Source organism: Gymnodraco acuticeps, unplaced genomic scaffold (genome assembly GCF_902827175.1).
Source record: "Gymnodraco acuticeps unplaced genomic scaffold, fGymAcu1.1, whole genome shotgun sequence".
NCBI lineage: Eukaryota > Metazoa > Chordata > Actinopteri > Perciformes > Bathydraconidae > Gymnodraco > Gymnodraco acuticeps.
Window position 1 is genome coordinate 1134779 of NW_022990198.1, and position 24218 is coordinate 1158996.

A 24218-nucleotide genomic window follows, 5' to 3' on the forward strand; every position below is an offset into this window, starting at 1 on the left:
TTCTCAAGTATTTTTATTCTCTAATTGACACCTTACTATTGTTTTAAGACAGACTTGAAGCGTTGTTACTCTATTTTAAAGGCTTTTTACAGACATTCTTCAGTACTAGTGGATATTAACGGAGAAGCACTCATATCGGAGATTCTTGGCAACTTGAGCAAGGTTTGGTTTCGATGTATTCCTCCTGTGATCTATTTTTCTGATATAATTTGACCTCTTTGGACCTATTGTCACTTTGGTTAAGATCAGATTATCAGCTCATTTTGCATATGTTCATGAGCTACCTTTGTTTGTTTGTGTTACTTTAAAGGGTCACACTCCATAATAGTTAAGACCCACTGCTCAATTGCATTCAAATCATCTTTATATCGCTATAAAATAATATTTATTCAATCTTTTCTCAGAGGGCGACATATTTTGTCTGGTTTTGGTGTTGAGGCAGTGAGACCTGACCACATGAAACCACCAGAGGGCAGTGCAGCAGCAGGTTTCTTATTGTTTTGATTCCGTTTTAAACTTCCCAGGCGACTATTGTTGCATTGAATATCCAGCAGGGGCCGGGCTTCATCTAATATGGGAATATTTTTGGTTCAAGAAACATGTCCTCCCTTGGCAATTTCATGCAAATTCCTTATTTTTTGGTGGGGGATCAAAACATGTAAAGTGATATTTAATGCAATAGATAGTTAACACTTTCATTTTATACTGTTTTAGCTCAAATTCCTAAATATATTCAGATTCAAATCAGCAGCGAATGTATGTGTATTGATAAGAAAAAGCCAGGTTGGATTATTATATATTGGCGTTGTTTTCACTGCTGCTTAATAGCAATGTACTCAGTGCAACTGTAGTGGAACAGTTGATCCTGAACCCTATTTTAACTGTTTTTTGATGTGGCATCCATGTTTCCAACTACAACATGTGCAATGTAGCTTAAGTAGGCCTATATTTATTATTTCCCAAAATCTTAACACCTGATTTTAGTTTCACAACAGTTGCAAATCAGGACAGTGAAAACTCAGCCACTGAGTAGACCACTTCACATGCTTTATTTCAGCACCCAAAATAATTAAAAACATCTCAATTTATTATACATGTACAAAATAAGTACAGAATCTCTATTTTAAACCATGAAAGTGGGTCTGCTTCAAATTATTTTTTAAGAAACCCTTCGCGAAAGACATCAACAAACAACATAAACAACAGGGTGGGAGATGTGTGCTGTTTTTTTTTTTAGTGAGGAGGAGTTTTCCCCGGTGGGCAAACAGACAGAGGGATCAACACTGATGTGCAGGGGGAAATGATATTTAACCAGAGTCACTTGCTTTTTATCAACAAAGACATGATTGCATGCATTACATCTGCAGTGATCACCTTTTCAGAACACTTAAGAAGAAAACAATTGCACTGCAGAGACAACAAGACATGAGTCAATTTAGCACCAGAGGTTCTGCAGGCATTAGTGGCAATAATTACAGTATGACAGCGAGAGATTCACCATCAAACACCAATATCTGGACCTCAATGAAATGGTCATAGCACCTTTGAATGTTTTTTTGATTTCCCCACAATAAACTTGTGTAAAATATTCCCTTTTCATTTAAGAACAAATACGGTGGTGATTTCTTGTTTTTGAGGTAGCCATCTACGTTTTGCAATGAAGGTGAGCTTTTTGCTCTTTTGCTGGTCTTTGTCTGAGCTTCTTTTAAGAATTTAATACAAGACACTTCACACTTTTTACAATTTATTTAACACCAGAAAAATGGTACACATCACTTGTTGTTTTCAATGTCCTTCCGCAGTGGTAGAAAATGGCAAAAGTCACCTGTGTTTCATTGCGTGTGTGGATCTTTTTTTTTTTCTCAATCTCCAGGGGGACATTTTACACAAGCATATATTATTTTCTTGTTGCCAGTGGAAACAAAAGATTCTTTTTAAAGTGTCCTTGTGGTCGGTTTTGGTTGAAGTAGCAGTCCCAAAAACTTCTCATGATTGTAAAAACACAAACATGGTCTTCAGTAGAGTGGTTTTAAAGCATGTGGGCCAATGGCAGCCGAATGAGTTTTGAATGCATAGGAAAAGGGATTTAGAGATGACTGCTAGAAAAAAAACAACAATGTCATGTCCAAATTTCGTTCTTTTTACAAGAAGCAGACGGGGCCAACTTCGACGCCAAATTCCTGATCAGGTGCACCAACATCCATAGGAGCAATGTCAATGATGGGCAGGCGAGATGTTTTTGATGTCTTGTAGTCGATGACTGTCTTGCCCCATGTGCCAGTGTGTGACTGTGGAGAAGAAGGACAAGGAGCAAAAATCAAAAACTGCGTCTCTAAAGGATGATTTTACATTTTCATAATTGTGTGTGCTATATAAACTTTTTTAACTTTTCTAATATTGTTGCTAGTTGCTATTTCACTAGTTAATACTGTAACAACACTGTTTTTGAAATAACACTGTGCAAAATCTACTGTGGATGTTTCTGATTCTAAATGCAAGCTCCTGAACAAACTTACCGTGCAGCCATCCTCGCTGACGCTGTATGTGAAGCGGCTGTTGCCCTCGGCTCTGATCTCAACGTCGTTGGTTCCCTGGAGAAGGAGGGCCTTCTTCAGGTTGCCGGTGGCGGAGTCCATGTAGGCAATGCTGTTCTTGCAGTGGTATGTCATGTTCTGAGATGCCTGGTTGGACATCAGGCGCATGAAGGTCATCTGGATGTTGACATCGTCGGTATCAGCTCCATCGCTGCCATACTGGAACTGCGTGGCGAAGGAAGGAGAAGGGTGCATTGGTTTAAATTACTCTGATTTAAATACATATCCAATGGTCTGATCAGTTCGCAAGGATGATTCTGAATTCTGCAACTTCTTACCTGGGATCCGCCAGTCATGGACTCGCTGAACCAGACGTGCTTCTTCTCTCTGATGTTCTTGCTGAGGTACCAGTTCTTCATGGGGATGCTGGACTCGCTGGGGTAGACGCAAGTCTCGCCAGTCTCCATGTTGCAGTGGACCTTGATAGCATCAAGAGCGGATCCCTGGTTGGGGTCAACCCAGAACATATCTGTAACAGAAGAACATCCAAAGCGGTTTAAATCTGAGCTCATCCCTATTATCCATCTCCACAAGCTGAATCGGGCTCTGATCTGCACTCACCGCTCTTCCATTCGGGGTGGGCCATCTTCAGGTCACGGCACATGCGGACTGGGCTCTTCTGGGTACCATCAGGGCTTTGGATCTTCTCAACCTTCTGGGTCAGGGTCTTGAGGGTAGTGTCAACCTCCATGTCACGATCGCGAATCATGTTGGGGTCATCAGCGCGGTAGTGGCCGCCGCGGAAGGGATCGGGTCCCTTCTCCTGAATAGGCTGGCTGACGAAGTCGAATCCACTGCCGGGAGGTCCGGGGGGTCCAGCGGCTCCGGGAGGTCCTGGAGGACCCTGTACGAAGACACAAGTAGGTTTACAAACTGCAGATTCATATTCAGAGTGTCTGAATGTATTTGCTTATAACAAAGATGGTAGAGCAACTTACGGAAGGTCCCATCTCTCCATTGCGACCACGAGGTCCAGGGGGTCCGATGGGTCCGGGCAGGCCGTTGACGCCCTCCTTACCGGGGGTGCCGTTAGATCCAGAGGGTCCCTATGGAACACGAGCCACATGATCACTTAATGAGAAGAAAACATCTACAAGTTTTTTTTAGTCAAACTGGTGATGTCTACCTTTTTACCTGTCATTGATTACGGTGATGTGTTGTACTGAGAAATTGGGGGGGAAATACTTTCTTAGATTTTTTCCACCAACTGCATAGAACAACTTGCAGACTGAGCTTAAACTTAAAAATATAGAAACCCTGAATGAGTTTAACACTGGTGAAATATATTGAGTCAAGGCTATCTGTGCAAATGTCTTATCTGATTACTATAACTCAGATATATGTGTTTTAATTATTTAAAAAACGGTGTTGTTGGCCAAGTCTATCTTGGATCTCAATAGGACTAAGGGCTAAGGCTAAATAAAACCATACATCTGTCATTAAGTCCTAAAAGTTCAGTTTTGATGTGTAAAACTGCCAAATTAGTCAAGTAATTGGAAGTTATTATAACACATAAAGTCCTGCAAATGGTTTTAATGTTGTTTGTTTTTTACAACTGACCAATGCTAAAACAAGACGTCTCCTGGCAAATCCTCCAAGTTCCCCATTGGTAGTGACTTGGCATTTTATGTTGTTGTTGTTTTTTTTCTGCAGGTCTACTTACTCTGGGTCCAGCAGGTCCAGAAGCACCAGCAGGTCCTCTCTCTCCAGATCCTCCCTAGAGGCAGAAGAAGATGTGAGTATCAGATATTACCAGTTTGCATTTCAGGAAAGAATGTTTGAATATAAAAAGGAGAAAAGTTTAGATTAGTTTGATGCAGTCTTGTGTACACTTATAAACTGTCACTCACGGAGGGGCCGGGAAGACCCTGCATTCCGGTGAATCCTCTGTGTCCCTTGTGTCCTCTGTCTCCAGCCTCACCAGCCTCTCCTCTGTCTCCCTTTGTACCAGCAGGGCCCTATATGGAAGAACAGGAGGTCAACATGGCTCTTTTCAGGTTTTATACGCCATGAGTCGGAGCAATATCTCAAATCAAAGTTTACAAATGATGCTTGTAATGTGAATATGTACATACAGCGGGGCCACGGACACCAGCAGGGCCAGCAGGGCCGGCATTACCAGCGGGGCCCTGAGAGAGAAGAGAGTGTAGAAAAATATCAGATTAAACGTTTTCTTCAAAGCCAGTTTTGTTATAAATATTCTAAATGAGCAGGAAGGAGACTTACAGACTCTCCACGGTCACCAGACTTTCCAGAGCCGCCGACCACTCCGGGGGCTCCTGGAGCACCAGGGGGTCCTGGGGGTCCAGACATACCAGACTCTCCACGGTCTCCCTATAGGAAGCATATCTCCAGTTAGACAATGAAAGCAGCCCATTTTGGGGCTAAGAAGGTCACATCAGAGGGTTGAGAATGATGGAAGTGAATCCTGAGGGGGTGGGTTACCTTGGGGCCACCAGCTCCATCGCGACCAGAGGCACCATCGTTACCGGCAGATCCCTGTGGAAGAGCAGCAAGGATGGTCATTTAAACATTCATCAGGTATTACAAGTGTCACTAACCAACAAGGAATATGTGAATCTGTAGGTGAGACCCTGCTGCGTCATCGTACCTCACGTCCAACTTCTCCGGTAGGACCAGACAGACCAGGGGGTCCAGCAGGTCCGGGGGGTCCACGCTCACCAAAAAGACCAGCAGGTCCCTGCTTTCCGGGCTCGCCCTACAGGAAAACAGGGTTAGGGTTAGTTCTCTTCATGCAGGTGAAAGCTCAGAGGAGAGCTTTAGGAATAATCCACCTAGTGTCAAATTATTAGAAACACTATTGATGGCTATTACAAAATTATTGTAATTATAATTAATGTTTCATTTGAAAATCTATCCAATATTATATCTTCTTGGTCGATAAATAGGGCTACAACTAATAATTACTGACATTATTGATTATCTTTACTACAGATAATAGAAAACATGTCATATCCCAGTTTCCAAGTTTAGGTTTTTATATATCTTTGTGTTCAGTCCAAAATTCTGCCAATTTTGCATGAAAACGTAATCGATATATCTGTCTCTCGACTTATCAATTAGTTAACTAACGGTTGCAGCTCTAATTGGATGAGAAAGAATATATTTTCTAGATATTTTTGCTTATTTAGCACTCTGGTGATTGTGAATACTTACAGAAGTTCCAGCCAGACCAGAGAAACCACGCTCTCCACGCTGTCCAGGGAGACCGACAATACCGCGCTGTCCAGCAATACCTCCTGGTCCGGGGATACCAGAGGCTCCCTGCGCAGGAAGACACGGTGCTCAGTTAGCAGACACATAGTGGAGGAAAAACTCACTGTAGTGCATTTTAGGCTGTTAAAAGAACATTTATTGCAGATAACTTACAAGGGGTCCATCAGAGCCAGGAGATCCCTTCTCTCCAGAAAGTCCTTGGGGTCCAGCACCTCCAACCTCACCAGGGCGACCAGCGAGGCCGGTCTCACCACGTCCTCCTCTTGCTCCCTCTTTGCCAACGGGTCCGAGGGGTCCAGGGGGGCCACCAACTCCCTGGAGACATGCAGAGAATTCAGGTCAGTGAATGATGTAGGTGATATACAAACAGACTAATGGATATGTTGATTATGTGAAACCTACAGAGGGGCCAGGGGGTCCAACTCTGCCGCCAGATCCGGGGAAACCAGTAGCACCCTACACACACACAATGAGACAGCAGAAGTTAAAAATCACTTTCATTATCACACATGTAAATCTAACAAATGTAATGTGGATGGGACACTTACAGGGGGTCCAGCACCACCACGAGCACCTTTAGGTCCAGAAGGTCCAGAAGGTCCCTGTTGACATAATACAACAATAAAGAACATTTAATATAAGGTCTAGGAATACATGTTAAAAAGATTTCCATTCATAAAATCGAAAATGGAATAAAAGATATGAACTTCAACTATTGAAATTGTGACTGATTGTTTTCTCTGATTTCTCCACAGTAGGCATTTGTTTGACATACCTGAGGTCCAGAACCACCAAGGGGTCCAGAGGGTCCAGGAGCACCACCGTCTCCCTTGGGTCCAGAGTCACCACTCTCTCCCTTGGCACCAGGCTGACCATCAGCACCCTGAGGTCGGAGGGAAAGAGAAGAAACACTATGACACGAGCCAGCTTTAATCTCAAATTGTGCTGTATTTGTAGAACAATATCAGTTTGGATGTCAAATATAATGTGTGATTCTTACAGGAGCTCCAGCGAATCCAGCGGGTCCAGAAGGTCCAGTCTCTCCACGCTCGCCCTGGTAAAGGAAAGAGGACATTTCAAGTTATTATTGCATCCAAATTTGCAATGAGTTTCCTCCATTGTGTAGTAGGATACAAATCTAATAATATAAATGTTATCTTGCGTTTGTGTACTTACAGAGGAACCACGAATACCGGTGGGTCCAGAAGTTCCAAGAGCGCCACCCTCACCCTGCAACCAGAGGAGAAGAAGAAGGTCAGGTCAGCATCCTTAACACTTTTATCATGTATAAAAATAGACCCCACATAATATAGTATTCATATGTGATATTATGAGGAGATGATAAGAGACAAATAATCAATAAAAGAAAATGAACTTGAATCACTATGATTGAAATAAGTTCAAACCGGGTCTCACCTTCTCACCCTGAGCACCAGGGGGTCCAGGAACTCCAATAGCACCATTCAGACCGCGCATGCCGTCTTTGCCAACACCACCATCAGCTCCCTTGACTCCACCATCACCCTGAAGAGAAAAAGTGTATTAATGCCACCTGTGACTTTATTAATGATAGTTACAAAAACCCAGAGATGTAACTACTCTGTTACTACCATTTATTTGGCTGATCAATTCATTTCCTTCCTTGATTTCATCCTTTTACCCGCTTTTGACTATTTATCAGGGAAATGTAACACTGGGACAGCTGCATTCACTTACAAGAAAATACCTAATACTTGATCAAGTTAGGCATTGGAAAATATTGTGAAATACAATTGCTTAGAAAAGCAGGGTCAATCATATGAACCCCTCTCTAGGATAATCAAAGCTTGAACAATCAACTATATATCAGACAAAATAATTGCATTTAACACAATAAGTCTAATGTTACCCTCCGTCAAGCTCTGAAAAACTACAATGACAAGTGAATTAAGTTGTTTCCTATTAGCTTTTGTCATAATACAAATAATTTCCTTGAGTTGATATATAGATTGTACAGTTTTATAAGAGACAAACAGGACAGGTGGGATACTTACTCTCTCTCCCCTGGCACCTGGCAAACCAGAAGCACCGCGCTCACCGGGCATTCCCTGCATACCGGGGGATCCGTTACTGCCGGGGGCACCACCAGCACCAAGCTCTCCCTGCACACACACAGGAATATACACATTGTTATCAATTATATTCATCAGATGCAGGCCCACCACTCAAATGTGCAATGCAAAGTGGACAACAGGTGAATGTGCGTATGATTTTACGTCAGTTAAGCTAAGAAAACTAAAGGATGGATTTGATTTTCCTCTTAGCACTAGGTTTTGTGATGCTTTTTAGATTCTACCCTACCAGAAGGCTGCTTTTTCAGATTTTGAGCAATTGAAAGCAACATTAATAGGAGGTCTGGGTTGAACAGTAAATATATCCCTTAAATATAAATAGATGAGCACATTAGAGTGTAGGTAAGGTTTAATGCGCAAAACAGTATTCCATTCTAATGTCAGTTAGTACATGTTCATGTGCTATAAAATGAATTAATCTCAGCTATAAATGTGTATCAATATGGATATGAAAAGTGCTGAACATACTAAAGCCACATAAACCGGACCACATTTAATCATCTTTGATCACAGCTGAGTCTGAATGACCCATATGAGAAAACAGTACCCCACTCATTATACCATTACAATTAACCTCATCATTTGATTATTTTTTTTTATTGTACCTTGGCTCCATCGTTACCAGAGGGGCCAGGAGCACCACGGCCTCCAGTTGGGCCAGCACCGCCAGGGACACCGCGCTCACCGGGGAAACCTCTGTCACCCTAAAGGAGAGAAGGAACACATTGGTCATCACCAGTTTCTATAAAGACCAGAGTAGCTGCGTCTTTCTCATGGATGAATGTACTCACTCTTGCTCCAGATGGGCCGTTGGGTCCAGACTCACCAAGACCACCCTGAACAAAAGAGAACGTTTAGTTAATGAACCTGGGAAATGGCAATGGACAAGGAATTGAAATCTTGAACATTCTAAAGTTTCTATGTGCTTTACATCTGACTATATGTGTGTACATGCATGGCAACCTTAGAAGCAGAATCAAGTAAGGATACTACAGAGATTCAGGCCTTGTGACTCTTACCTGCTCACCAGGCTTGCCAGTCTCACCAGTAGCACCTTGGGGTCCGGGAAGACCCTGCAAAAGGAGGAAAGGTTAAGGATTTTAAGGTTAAACAAGTTAATTTGAGCCACAAATCAGAGATTTAGCATTGATTTAAAGTCAGCGCTTGGGATGCTGAAATGCTCAAACCTACCTGGAATCCGGGGGGGTCCGTTGGGGCCCTGCTCTCCCTTCTCTCCAGAAGGTCCCTGAATAGAAAGAAGCAAAGCCAATGGTGAGAAACATACAAACAATTACCTTTTTTTTGTCTAAATTAAGTTTAAAAGACGGGATACATACAGAAATACCAGAAGGTCCAGGAGCACCAACATCACCATCTTTGCCAGGAGCACCCTGTGAACAAAAACATCACCCAAAACAATTACTAACTGCTTTCATGTTGCACCTTTATTTTCATATTTAACTCCAGTAGAGTTTGATTTGTATAAAAAATATACAAGTACTTACAAGAGCGCCAGTGGCTCCAACGCTTCCTTTCTCACCGCCCTTACCATTCTCACCCTGTTAAAAAATAACACAAGCCAATCTTACATCTGCTAAATGACAGGGGTTATGCATCACAACTTCCTGTTAGATTTTACTGTCATGGGTTAAAAAACATACACATTAAAGTAGATATCACCAATTTCTTCCTTATCTGATATTTGAGTTTTCTCTCTTTAACAATATGAAGGGTTACTCACAGCGACTCCCTTGGGTCCGGGGAATCCCATAACTCCGGGCTGTCCACGGGATCCAGAACCACCAGCAGGTCCAGAGCGTCCATCTTGGCCGGCGGCACCCTGAAGATCATCAGAAGACAGGAGAATACTCAAAAACACTCCGCTATAATGTCTTAATAGATCGTTAACAAGCTGCAGTTCTTCTCCATTAGATACTTGTTCTACTATTAAGCCAATACTTACAGCAGGTCCACCTTTGCCATCAGAGCCGGGGCTTCCGGGGCTACCAGTCATACCCTGCAGAGAGAAGGCCGTTCAGTGAGTATGAAGACAAAGCTCAGTCATATACTGAGAGAATTTCAATGGAAGGATTCATGCGAGGCACTACAGGCAAAATGATGTTTTAAAACCCTCAAGTCTATTTGGGTTGGGTGTATTCATCAAGATTTGATATTAGATAATGCTTCATTGCAATACTAATAGTTGTCGTAATATGACTAATCTTCTGGAGAATTTAAATAGTGATGACAATAGGTTACTTATTTGTCTTGCCTGTAGTGTGTCTCCTTAAAGAGATCCTAACAGAAATGTTACACCTGAAGGAATATTTGGCAGAACTCACCTTGGATCCAGGTGCGCCACCAGCACCGGGGATACCAGACTCACCGGTGGCTCCCTGACCTCCAGCTGGGCCATTGGCACCACGCTCACCGGGGGCTCCCTGTAATACAGATGGGGAAGAGTCATGAGTTTGTGAGCTAAGTTATCTACAGTTTACTGATTCAGTCATAGTGTTAGTTGGATAACTGTCAAGGCATTTGATTTTGTATACTATTCAAACTTTAACTGAATTGCTGCATTGAAGAAAAATAAGATACACCAGTATAGGTATAGGGTTGTTTTTACATTTTAAATGTTTTTTTTTGTTACCACTGTTAGTGTTTGATTATAGTTTTGCTGTTTTGTCATCGTCTTACATTAGTCATGGAGTAAAATGTTTGTTTACGAGCATAATGAGTCATAGTTTTTGTTAACAACTAATACAAATAAATCTGCGCTTATGTCAGTGATAAGCAAGTTAAGCCAGAACCAAGTTTGTCAAATGTATTCCTGACATTTTTGAGGAATTATTTTGTGGGACTCACCTTGCCACCAGCACCTCCATCAGCACCAGGGAAACCGCGAGCACCAGGGCCACCCTAAGGAGCAAACAGACACATCGAACACGTCAGTTACCGTGGTGTAAATGCTCAAACTTCTGGGGTGAATCCCCCTGGGAATTTAACATACTGTAAAACATAAAGAAGGCATTCTAAAAACACTGATAACAGGTTTGTATTGTTGCTTCACTAACATGAGTGCATTATCATACAATGGCAAATGGATACGTTAGAAAGTGTGTTTCTCTCCTTGATGCCACGACAGAGGTGTATGTGTAAGAGGAAGTAACATACGCGCTCTCCATTGGGTCCACGGACTCCAGCACCACCGGGCTCTCCACGTCCTCCTTTCTTGCCATCCTCACCAGAGGCGCCAGGAAGTCCCTGAACTCCAGCGGGGCCCTGGAAAAGAAAGTAAGCCCATTAGATACACTTATTTTCTAATAATCGCCCTGAATGGTTTATTAATGGTGTGTATTTTGGAACTTACAGACTCTCCCTTGGAACCAGGCTCTCCCTTACCACCAGGAAGACCGTGGTCACCCTGTTGGAAGAAACACACACATTTTAAGTCAGAGAAATGTCTTAATAAGAATAGTGTGGCCCATAAGTGTGTGTTGATACCAAAGTTAACACAATCAATCGTCTACTCACGTTGTTACCCTTGGGACCGGGGGCACCGAGAGCACCCAGAGATCCAGCAGGACCACGAGAGCCGGGGAAACCAGGAGCACCAGCGATACCACCAGCACCCTAGGGATCAAAGATAAGGGGTGTGAGAACATTCGATGTGCAGGATACAAGCAGCATGAATGTGACTGGTGAGTATGATACTTACAGGAGAACCCTTAGCACCAGGGGAACCATCAGATCCGGTGGTACCCTGTCGAAAGAGATCAAACGTGTTAAGCACTGATTTGGCTGTACTTTTATTGGATATTGTGTAAATGAAAGTCCAGTTTATCCACTCACAGCAGCTCCAGCGGGTCCAGAAGGTCCGGGGTTACCAGCCTCACCACGGGCTCCAGCGGGTCCCTCATTTCCACGACCTCCAGCAGTGCCAGTCTCTCCCTATGGAGGAGAGCAACAATGTCTCAGAAGTCTGCATCTCGAATATTGTAAGTCTCCTAATTAATCAATTGTAAATCATAAACAAGTAATCCATCTTGGCATGCCAACAACATAATAGTTTGGATATACCTTTGATTACATATAGAGTTAGTTAAATGAAGTAAAAGCCTATAAAATGGCCTATTGTTCTAGTTTGTTTACCCTAGTTGGAAATAATTACCTCCGCCAAAGAAGTGGTGTTTCAGTTTGTTAGTTTGTTTATAAGCAGAATTATAGAAAAACCACCAGTTCAATTTTCAAGAAAGCATGTAGATTGATTAATGGAGGAACCCGAAATATTTTTGGAGTATTTCGGAATCATAGGGTATATACACAACCTATGTTTTACTATAATAAACCTTCAATATACAGTATGCATGGCCTTGGTGGATGTCAGCCATAAGTGTGCCTAACCTTCAAAAATAATACAGCTCTTGTTTTAATTTTAAGCAAAGTATAAAAAGGTGCCACACTAATCTGAGATTGGTGTATTGCATGTGTCAACAGAGTGCTTTGAATCTTCTTTTGTCATAGCCAAGTGAATTCTGAAAATAACCCAGGTGTGTGTGAGTGACTTCACAATAGGTGTCATTTGCAGGATATTGTAATAGCTCCTTCACTGATGGCAACAGGGAAGAGCTATGCAGCCATTAGAGAGCTACTGATGCCACCTGGTGGCTACAGCGTTCACCTGGCCTATCGAGTATGAGGCCACATGTTTTAATCATCCATGACCCAGCTTGGTCAGGATGTAGAATGGAGAGTATCATTGTTTGTTTACATGTGGAATTAGCATTTCATAAACACCAGAAACATATTTTACAGCACAAGTGAGGAGACGTAATCCATACAGGTTTTTAATGTCCATTGTTTTCCTACTAATATAGATAAGGGATTATTGAAACAGCTGAGGTGAGGGGATGACGGGGTAAATAGTGTCCCTGCCTGAAAGACCTAGCAATAGCTGCTATTTTAAAGTTAAAGCTACTCCAAGGGCCTTACACCTAGCAGGTCTACGAGACTGCCTGTGTTTAAGGTCAATCTTATTATGTATAAAACATTTTTTTTTTTACCTTAGCACCAGCACCGCCGGGGAAACCAGGAGAACCAGCAGGTCCGGTAGGTCCCTGAAAAACAAAGACACAAAGACTGTTAATTTGATGGAGTGATTATTACAGAGGAGTGCATGACAACCTTCAATATAGCACTTGGCTGTGATGTCACCACAACGTTTTACATGGGTGACATGACCTTTCCAAGTAGAATTAAAAATAATACTTACAGGGGGACCAGCAGCACCATTGTTGCCATCATTACCACGAGCACCCTGTAGAAAAGGGGGAAGAAGGAGGAGATTAGTTCTAAGTTATTCAAATGTTGTTTCAAATATTACAACAGCATGACCGGGATAGCGTTGCTTACAGATGGGCCAGGAGCTCCAGGGCGACCTCTCTCACCAGGAAGACCACGAGCGCCCTAGAAAAGTCAAAAAACAACAACATTAGCATGGCAATTTAACTCTTTTTTGTACATATGAAACAGATGAAAGTGATGTATTTGTCTATACATTGATTGACATGAGAAAAAAACTTACCATAGCGCCGGCGATACCGTTCTCACCAGCTAAACCACCCTCTCCCTGTAGACAAATACAGAAGGAAGAATGAGCAATGAGATAATTGTATCTTGTGTTTTTATTTATAATCAAATGTCCTAAGCTGAAGTGAGTTTCTGCAGGTCCTGCTCTCTCACCTTGGGGCCAGCGGGTCCACCGTCTCCCTTAGCTCCATCCAGACCGCTGAATCCCTGCGCACAACATCAATCAGGGTTAGTCACTCTTATTGTGACTTATTCCAATTTGTATGTTTTATATTTATTTGGTTTTAATGTCCTTCCAAACTCACTCTGTGTCCCTTGATGCCGGGGAGTCCGGGGGTTCCGGGGAATCCACGAGCACCCTGGAAGAGGAAAAACAAGAGATATGTTAAAAGGTAAGTTTTAGAAACAACATGCAACTGTAACATGGAGGATAACTTCAATATAATGCTAATGGAGTTTTAATTCTTCTCTGCTCACCTGAGGGCCAGCGGCTCCACGCTCACCGGGGCGACCAGCTTTGCCGGACTCACCCTGTTGAAGAATCAGCGAAAGCAGGTTAGAGCTCATCATTGTGTGGACGTATCACCTCTAATTGTCTATGAAGGTATCTTTTCGACATTAATAAATGACAAAGTTGTATTTTTGACATATATCAAAATGACAAGTGACAAGAACCAGTCAAATGTCTTTCATTTGGTTATACCTGAATATAACTGCACAAAAGAAAGGGATTTAGAAATCACTAAATCACTTACATCATCTCCATTCTTTCCAAGGGGTCCGGCGGGACCACGAGGACCCATGGCACCCTGAAAACCACAAGGAATGACTGGATTAGCACCAAATAAATGCTAACTATTTCAAGTGAGTGTATAGATATTCTTTATGTCATTAAGGAGAAAGAAGAAGGGCTGAGGGGGGAATTATCTCCGAGGAAAATTGATGTGTGCAAATGTGTGTCAGTGGGTCAGTGAATACAACAGGAAGTGGAACACAGGAAGTAACATGTTAAGGGAATCTATGATACGTGTCATTTATAAACGGTCCTGCTGATTTCTGGGTCACCCCATTCAGCTTAAAACTGATGAAATGTGTTGTGCATCATTAAAGGAGACAGAGTTCAAATCAAGAGGATTATATTTGTATGATATGTTGTGTACTCACAGAAGCTCCGGGCTCACCGGGCTCTCCGGAGGGACCATTGAAACCCTGAGGACCCTGGAGGACAACAAAAACAACATCATTAACCAAACGTGTTCTTTAAACAGGTTTACATATTTATCTTAGATGCAGTGTCACATATCTGATCTGAGAAAAACGGAATGCTAGTAATAAACCAGGATAATGCCTAGAGATAATGCAATATTAGGAAGTATGTTGTCAAAATGATCATCTGAACTGATAAAGGAACACTTACAGAGGAGCCAGGGGATCCAGGAGGACCACGAGCACCCATAGGACCCTGTTGATAAAGATGAGATGAAATGTCATTAGATTATTTTAAATATTTTGTCAAAAAAGGAGATTAGATTAGATTTCGGGAAGTCCATTGAAAAAGAGCCTTCATACCATTGGGCCAGGGACAGGTGGGCCGCCGCTGGATTTGGAGTGGTCAACATAGCTCATCTGAGGAGAAAAGTTCTGTAAGGGGAGAAGAGAAGGAGAGAAATGAGTCTGTGAGCTTTGGAGGTAATGTAGCACAAAAACGTCACACCGGAAAAGTCGCTTTGAATCACATGCACTATAAATATTCCTATTTTAGCAGACGAGTATGGATTTATCAGAGAAAACACATTTTGATCCTATAGCAGGTGCATTTTAACATTTAAAAAATGGTATTAACGCTAAAGTGTTGAGTTCTACACAAGTCCATTTAAACCTTAGGATCAAGGAGCTCCCTGTGCTGAAACAAACATGGAGGTGATGTTGCTTTCAAGCACATAGACATCCCTGCTGATTAAAAATCATTGGTGGAACTCATACAGAAATAACGGATCACAGCATGAAAAGGAGAGCTTTGGAGAGAAACCGATAGACTACATGAGTATGTTTTAAACGGTATCTCATTTGTAAACAGAATCGAGTCATCTTTAAAACGCAATCTGAGACTTCCTAGCTGTTGTGACATGAAGACACTTACTCCGCCAAGGCCAGGGGGGCCAGGGGGGCCGGGAGGGCCGGGAAGACCAGGCTGTCCATCAAGTCCATCGTTGCCAGGATGACCAACTGGACCCTGTAGAAAGAGAGGGAGTCACAGTCAGTAAGCAATACTCTTTATTATCCTTTTGCTTAAATGTAATTAATTATCAACCTGCCTAGGAGAAAATTATTTATTTCATAGACCAACCAAAATAGATCTGTCATTTCTAAGAAATAATTATCTATATTGAGATTCTATAATGTCAATCTTGTGATTTGTTAAAATATCTGTTAAGTCTAATTTTCAGATAATCGTTTCACTGTTCCGATTTTCAATCATCCATCAAAAAGGTTTTAAATGTGTTTATGTTTATTTTACTATGTTGTAGTTTTATGCAATACAAATAATTACTATTTCCATTATTTAATACAATTCAATGCAGTTTCTGTTGTGTGACCTTTCAACTTCTGATGACCTGTTGACCTTGTGACCTATTTATTAAAGATCATCACTGGCAATTACGTCATAGAAAACATTAACAGCTATTTGTTTGTTGGGAATCAGTAAGACAACATATACTATAATGTGTGTTTATTTTAACATTTAAGTGATTGATTAACCTTATCATCCACATGCAGCAATGATGCATGATGTGTACTGAATAAGCCAATATAATACAACACAATTACCTAAACAAAAAGGAAACAGATTCATTCAGATTGAGTCAAATTCATCTAACAATCATAATCAAGAATATCAATTATGACTATGTTTTCTTGTGCAAAATCAGTTTGCCAATCTGTGAAATATAAGCAACTCTAGAAAACACAGGTGTGTTTTGCAATGTGGGAGTGAAATATAACCTACCGTGTCTCCTTTGGGACCAGCTCCTCCTACCTGTGGAAATAGAGAAAGGGGAATTAGGCTATGCTGCAATGTTTCATCCAGGCTGTAAAGAACAAGAGCATCTAGAACACAAATGACAAGCTAAACTGACCAATGCCAGCATCTCCAAACAGATGCCAATGTGAAATATGGGTCTGAGATTATAATGACATATTTTTTAAATAAAAAGTTAAAGGGACAAATACCTCAGGTGGAGATGGCTCCTCGGTTTCTACAGAACCAACAGAGAAAAATAAAAATGTCAACAGCTCTTGAACATTCAAAAGAGATACACTCAAACCTTTTAACATTCCTAAAATATTGTAAATGTTTAAGGTCCAGGCTGGACAGCATGAATACAGCATTTGATAAAATCACTGAAACAAAAGCATTTGATTCTAGATATGCTCTCTGGTGGGAGATTTAAATGTTGTTTCGGGTGATTTGACCTTTGAGTCACCCTGCAGTGACACTGCACAGCAAGGCGTGAATGTAAATTACATTTGCATTTCCAGATCTCTCGACAGAGCAGGTAAAATCCACCGTTAAAGGAATACATATTGCTAATTAAATGCACAAAAGGTAAAATCCAAAGCGATTATTTTCGGAATCAAAATCCTCAAAAGAGCAGGCAGGATTAGGGCCTCATTTCCAGCAGTTGGCAGAGATGAGGAGGGAGGCACTAGGTGGCGCCAAAAAGCAAATTAATCAAATAAATGGTTGAGGAGGATGAAGGTGAAGTACCATCGGGGCAGATGGGGCAGCACTCTCCGTCAGGGATGATGGGATCGGCGCAGTCGGATGTGTCCTCACAGATCACCTCGTCGCACATGACGTGGCCACTGTCGCAGACGCAGATCTGGCAGGGCTCTGGTTTCCATACATCCTTGTCGTTGTACAACTGTCCGTCTAATGTGCAGCTGCCATATGAGCCTGAAGGGAGAAGGCCACAGTGAGTTTGGTAAGATTATACAAGAGACAAAGTAAGCAAAATTGTGTCCAATAAATGTCCCAAATTAAGTATGGCATTGGTAAACTGAGATGTGCACAAGATGTATTTGCGCCTTGGCTACACCTGCACAGTCGTGGATTATATGGCAGACAGATGTGCCCCAAAAGGGTTGTATCAGACACCAGAGCCTGCCTTCAAACATCATATTATTATAGTTATAATGATATGGGATAATAATTGTTTAGCCATGCTGACCGGTATTGTTTTTTAATTAGAGACTGTAACTTAAAGCTCTGGCCTTTCCTTACAGCAACTCTGTAAAAAATGTGTATTCCATTATTCAACGTGTGTCATTTTTGCAAGATTAATCCTCCGTTAAGTCATAGGAAAAGGCTTTTAATGAGGTAAACAGAAGAAAAAAACGTGGTGTCCAGTGATTGATTTAAGAGCATAAATAGCCTCTTAATGGGTATAACAGCACTGAAGTTTAAGTGGTGTTGGGCCTTGTAAAAGTAAGAATACAGGCCTTAGTGTTGCAATAAAACCAATGTTGCTCAAACCAGTGCTTTCAAACATTACTGATCAGATTCAGCACAAGATGTTCTCCTAAAATACTGAGTGGAAAGCTACATTTTGCCGAATCACATTTCAGGCTGTTGGATGTGGTTGGGCCTTGGAGGTGGAGGACCGAGGTTTGGAGGATGGATGCACAGTTCCACTGTTCGCCACTGAGTGGCGCTGTTTAACTACAAAACCAGATCTTCCGCACCCTGCCCTGCATTGGTGATTAATTGACGTCTAGACTTTTTTTCACTGTCGACGTCAGACTGAGGCAATTTTTTCCATTGTCCTTTTTTTCAGCGAACCAAACCATTTTTGTGAAAAAAACTTGGAAAAACACGTTATTTATTTCAGTGGGACTCTGTTATGGAGCAGTAGTGTAAAAGGTTAACCTTCAAACAGCAAAAAAGTCTCTACCAGGTTTGGTTTCCAATTAAACGTTATCTACTCACTTTTAATGCTCGATGTTAAAACTACAAAAAAGTATCCAAGTGGTAGAATCTACATACTTTGGCAGATCTCTGTGAACTGGGATGCATTTTTTTCTGAAACTACTTTACAAACTAAATGCAATTAAGATTCCCTCAAATGTATATGCCATTTTTGTAATTGATTAAGCTTCTGCTCTTCTTCAACTCTCTTTGAACGTTATGTCCTGTCATTGCGCATCAGAGATAATGCAGCTGTTCCTCTAAGGTTTTGCGCTCCAGCAAATAAGTGAGCATGTATCTGCACGTCAGTGAGAGCAGCAATCAATAAAAGAAAAGTTCTATAAAAGTTCCAAATCTCCCCAAAGCACGCCTCACTGTGTAACAACTTTCACAATCTTTGCACACTGGAGTTTGGTATCAGAGGGCGTTCAGTTCAAGCATCCTTGCGGGCTCTCCACATCCCTCAGGGTGCCACAGTCACAACACAACTCAAATCAATGTTGGAAATCGATACTCACTATCATCCTCGCCTTGTCCTCTCGCCAAAAGCACTGTTGCGCTGAGCAACAGCGCTAACCGAATATCCACAAAGCTGAACATGTCTAAATATTAGACATGTAGATTCTTTGAGATAGTGGGGGAATCCTTTTTTTCTCCTCAGACACCACTCATACAAGGTAGGGTCCGTGCGTGTAACTCCAATCCAGACCCTAGCAGAAACTCCCTACTGCCTAAACAAATGAGTTAGCTTGGCTTTTATATGCCAGTAACTTTTGGGGAGGTGCTGGGCCACCAGATGACTTGTACATATTCAAGTCAAGAGTCCCTCCTTCATCAGAGAGAGGGGCCGTCTTAAAACATGTCAAACAAGTTCACGTTTCAGCTAAAACGTGGATGATCAGGACACTCACCATTTACGCGCCGGCTCACCGCCGTTCAGACGTGTTTTCATCATCTCCTGCTTCTTCGTGGACTTTCCTAATTGAGTTTGGGGTGTTTTGTCTTTTCGGCTGAGACATTGTGTTGCTGAGCTGACTTTATTGTCTGGACTCTGGACAGTGGATGGTTTTGCAGTTTACACTTCATTAGGGCCTCAATGTATTACGGATATGCCATAGGCAGCAGAAGACTGGATCGATTTTCAGTTGTACAGCAATATTTTTCCTCTAAATGTCCATATTTTAAGATGACAAGGGCTTACTTTATTTACAGAAGAATGAATAGGATTCTAATGATGTCTTAAGTGCGCAATTTACGCACGAAGTGCAAACCTGATGCAGATCTTAACATAACCAAGTTCATTTGAAGATGTATGTAACTAACTAACTAACTAACTAACTAACTAACTAACTAACTAACTAACTAACTAACTATTTTTTTCTGTATAATATTTTAGGAGATGTATTCCCTTAAAGATTCTTGCGAGTTTTAGTTGTGTTGTTATAGGTATGAACATTATCAAGCACCTGCAAGGAACTGCAGTTCCAACGTTGCAAATGTACACATGCACACATTGTACCCAGTTTTGTATTTATTTAAAGAAAAAGCATGAAATTAAAATGAACTCATTATGCATCCCAACCCTTTCTCTACCATTTTTCAAACAAATTCAATGAAGTCTACTAAAATAGGGGTTTCCATTTTAGTTTTCAAAAAAGTAAACAGTAATCCAGATTATGTACAACAACCTGTGTTGAAATCCACCATTTCCAAAAGAGGGATGGCCAAGTTCCAACCCATGATGGTTGAGAAAGGGAGGGAGGAGGGAGAGAAGAAAATGTGGCAGATCCACAAAGCAGTCTGGTTGAACTGTGGACACGTTGCAGCTTCTACAACTACAGTATGGCCCAGTTTGACCTTTCAATTGCTATCTGCTATTGTCTTCTTCTATTGTGACATTCAAACTGTCTTGTTCACAGACATTTATCGAGAGCAAAAAAGCATGTAAGGCTTATGATCCAGCAGTGGAAATCTAAATCCAATTGTAGATTAGCCATTTCTTTGTTCGTATGGTTCAGGGGAATGTTCTGAAATGACATCGTATACATTTTGAGTAAGATAAAACAAAGAGTGTATAGCAATATTACAGTTTGAACCCTATGTGATCATGAATTTACAATATCTTGAAATTAATGTATGGCTAACTGTCCTGTGATTCGTCCAAACATGGAAATACAGTGTGCTAGCTAGGCTGTTTCGTACAAACTGATCATTGACAAGATAACTGAACATGTATGAAAGGGCCATAACTATCAAACAACACAGATCTGAAACTATTTTGAGAAAAAGTAGAGATACAATGGGGGGGGGGAGTAGAAGGCCTAGGTACAATTGTCTACTAGCTACATAAATAATTGTCTGTCTCTAGTAGGTCATTTTGGAAATAGAAATAGGAAGAATCAAGTTTTCCCAAACAACCAAGACTTATGATTGTAAATCTTCCTAGAATATCCTAAAGAATCTTCAAAACTAACTCTGATGTTTATTGTAACATTTCTTAGCTATTTGCTAGCTAGGATACTTTGTGCTAGCAGGTTAAAGGAAGAATCAAAAACCAACCGAACTTTTATACAAATAGTCATAACTAAATAACTAGACAAAGTGTGAACTATCTGCAAGAAAATATACAACCATTATATATATTTTTGTTGATAGATAACCCTTTAAAAAATACAACAATAAAAGTATACATGGTACTCGCTACATACTAGCTTCGTGTTAGCTAGTATGAATCATCACTATACTAGCAATGAGTGGAAGGAGGTTTCCCAAATGATTACTAAATTAAAGAAAAGCTACACAAAGTATCCCAAAATGTATACATAAAACTCATTCCGAAAACTATTGGTGCAATTCTTATAATACATGAATTATTTTTCAAACATTTGTTGATCCAGATAGAGGCTTTATTCTTCAATTGTAGGGACAATTGATAGTTTGCTGGGGATTTTTGTCTGGTTATTTACTTTGTTTGCAAACAGGTTTTATTTTACATCTGTTCCTTTTCTTATAAAAAGCTGATTGTCTCTTCAAACACCTGCCAAACAGACTGACAGCTGTCCATGTCCATTTCAATGACTCTTTCCTTATGTTCTATCTATTTTCTGCTGTTATAGTACATGCAAACAATGCACTTATGTAGCCTGCAAGAACAGTACCTTTTCTGAGCATGGGGATGCTAATCATTTCTGATATTGGAAAATTAAAATATCACACTGCTGGAGCAACAAAACTATTTAAAGAAAATGGTTTTTTTTAATTGTAAGAGATTTTTGTCAAACAGTTTTTTCTTACTTCCTTTCAAATGTAAGGCTTTTTTTGTATTTTTGTGACTTTGAATTGAAAAGAAGAACCCTGATGGATGTCTTAATTTGGCAATTGTTGGATAAATGTGTGGCAATGATGGCTGTTGCAGTGATGCAGTGAAAGAGATTGTTTTAAGCCATTTTGCAGCACATGCACAATGCAAATGCTTAAAGTGATTTAAACTGCCACAAGTGCACCTTCAAATAAGACACACCCATTTCAGTGACTTTGGATAAGAAAAAGAGGTATGAAAGAGTAAATTGTTAAAGTTATAGAGTTATCATGAAAATAGGGAAGTCCTGTTTCACAGGGTCCTGTTGTTTGTCTAAGAGGAAACTGTGTGATAAGACTTGTGCCTGTGCTGTGTCTCTGTGATTTTAACCTGAAAAAAACTCCGCCTTTCCTCATACAATAAAATAACTTTTGGTTTTATTCTCTTGTGCAGTTCAAATAAATCTTTGATCACAAGATGAGTCAGTCTTTTGAGCAGCACTTTCTAAGTGACTTTCCATGACTGCAATCAAGCCGAAGCGCACAGGACAGTGTTTAAATAGAACTGGTAATTTTCTGGTGTTTGGAGCTGCTGCAATCTATAATATATTTTTTTGTGGCGAGTCTCTCAGAGTTCAGACTGGTGGTTTGGGTGGAAGCGCTCAGAAGGAGTTTAAAGCTTTTCAGTATCAAATATCAGACCACTTTAGCTTGAAGCTACATGTTTTTTGACTGCAAGATATTTTGCATATTTTAGCAAAAACACATCAATAGCTTTCAGGTTTCTTTACTTACAGTAAGATAAATAATCCACAATGTTTGGCATCACCAGCTTGGCTAATTTCTAGACAATTATTTGTGCAAGAAAATAAAGTGTTCATAAATAATGAAGTGGAACCAGCAAGCTTTGCAGACTACAAATTCAGTTTTATTTGGCAGAATCAGAATATCTTTGTTGACAGTATTCTTGTTTACAATGATATTTTGCTGGTTTCTCTCTATGCAGCTTGTGGAAGTATGTGAGCATGAGATATAACGGGATCTGGGGAAAGGTGCCTTTACATTAATTGGTGCAAAAATGTTCACAACTGTTGTCCTCTTATTGAGAATAGAGTTACTGTTTTCTAAAATGAAACCTGACAGCCCCACCTGGCAGAAGCATTAATTGACAAAATACTTATGAGAGGGTAATCGGCAGTAAACCTCAACATTTCGAGGAGACTTCTTATGCACCAATTTACATGCAGCATTAAGATCAGGCAGTGCTTGCACAGTAACTAAAAAGGCCAGAACTGTGCATTCCCGAGCAAGCCTCTGAGCTGTAGCCAGCAACACGTTGCATCTGCCTGGCCTTGTCCACGTGTTTCTACTTGTAAGTCTCTGAGCCTCTGCTGCTCCAAACTTTTAACAAAGCCAAACCCTCTCTCTCCCTCTCACTTCTTTATATCACTTGGTGACTGAAGGCTCATTTCCTTTCATCTTATTTAAGGTGCAGTTATTATTTCCCACAATGTTGCAGCCTTTTCGCGATAAGGCTACTATTACTTGCTGTTGAACTTTATTCCAGGCCATTTTGATTTTTTAAAAATGATTTTCAATTATGGGTCTTCCTGCTTAGTTTGCCTATAGAAGCCCATTGCAGTCCCACCTGCCTCAGACAGATTACAGGGTATGATGAGGAAAATTGTACAGTATCGCAAGTAAAATCAGTGTGTCTTTAAATTCTAAATGGCTGTTTTCAGATGTACACAACTGTAATAATGTTTATCTTTAACAGTTTTCCAAAATGATAAGTGTATCTTTAGTATCATGGTAAAATGAATTTCTTTTTTTTTAAAGCAGAATAACCTCTAAAAGTATGAGAATAACCCCAAACTTTGAAATGTTAAACACGCAAAATACATAACAAATTTGAGATTTCAGTCACATCTAGCAGGACAGAAAACATTCTGTAGGTAATGTTTTATGGTGTCAAAACACTGTATCAGTTCAGATAATTCACACACGATGTTAAGTGTTTTCAAATAAAACTATTGTTGTAATAACATAGATCCCTAAAAAATAAATGTTTCATTGGGGTGTCCTGGTACCCCAGTGATTAAGATGCATCCCATTCTGTGATACCTACACTTCAATCCCATCTATGGAGCTTTAGTGCATGTAATTCCCCTTCCTCAGCCCCTCAATCTCCCTAACTATGGCATGTCTGCATTTCTATTGTGATGAAACTATAAAAAGGAAAACCACAAAAAAAACTTTAAAATAAAGTCATGACATGGCACTGCCGCTCATTAAATAAACCTGATATAAGTCAATTTCCTTGCTAAACTTCAGATCTCCAGCAGAGATCATTCACTGTCTGCCGTGTACGTGTACAGACGAGTACATAACTAGTGTGACTACAGCAGTCGCCTCTGTGAA

The 24218-nt window shown here is 40.7% G+C and overlaps 1 protein-coding gene across 1 annotated transcript; it reads right to left on the minus strand.

Annotated features, from left to right (window-relative positions):
- Positions 1–1026: 1026 nt before the first annotated feature.
- Positions 1027–19281, minus strand: col1a1b (collagen, type I, alpha 1b). The gene is given in 52 exon segments (XM_034218056.1): positions 1027–2288; positions 2517–2759; positions 2873–3063; positions 3156–3438; positions 3533–3640; positions 4258–4311; positions 4445–4552; positions 4670–4723; positions 4821–4928; positions 5040–5093; positions 5206–5313; positions 5772–5879; positions 5985–6146; positions 6234–6287; positions 6380–6433; positions 6607–6714; positions 6832–6885; positions 7008–7061; positions 7248–7355; positions 7865–7972; positions 8548–8646; positions 8734–8778; positions 8962–9015; positions 9134–9148; positions 9150–9188; positions 9280–9333; positions 9448–9501; positions 9684–9782; positions 9906–9959; positions 10285–10383; positions 10808–10861; positions 11117–11224; positions 11313–11366; positions 11477–11575; positions 11661–11705; positions 11795–11893; positions 13006–13059; positions 13215–13259; positions 13355–13408; positions 13527–13571; positions 13685–13738; positions 13837–13890; positions 14009–14062; positions 14287–14340; positions 14696–14749; positions 14949–14993; positions 15101–15172; positions 15672–15764; positions 16539–16568; positions 16763–16788; positions 17301–17489; positions 19019–19281. Coding segments are annotated over 52 exon segments (4344 nt in total). The 5' UTR covers positions 19101–19281; the 3' UTR covers positions 1027–2141.
- Positions 19282–24218: the final 4937 nt, after the last annotated feature.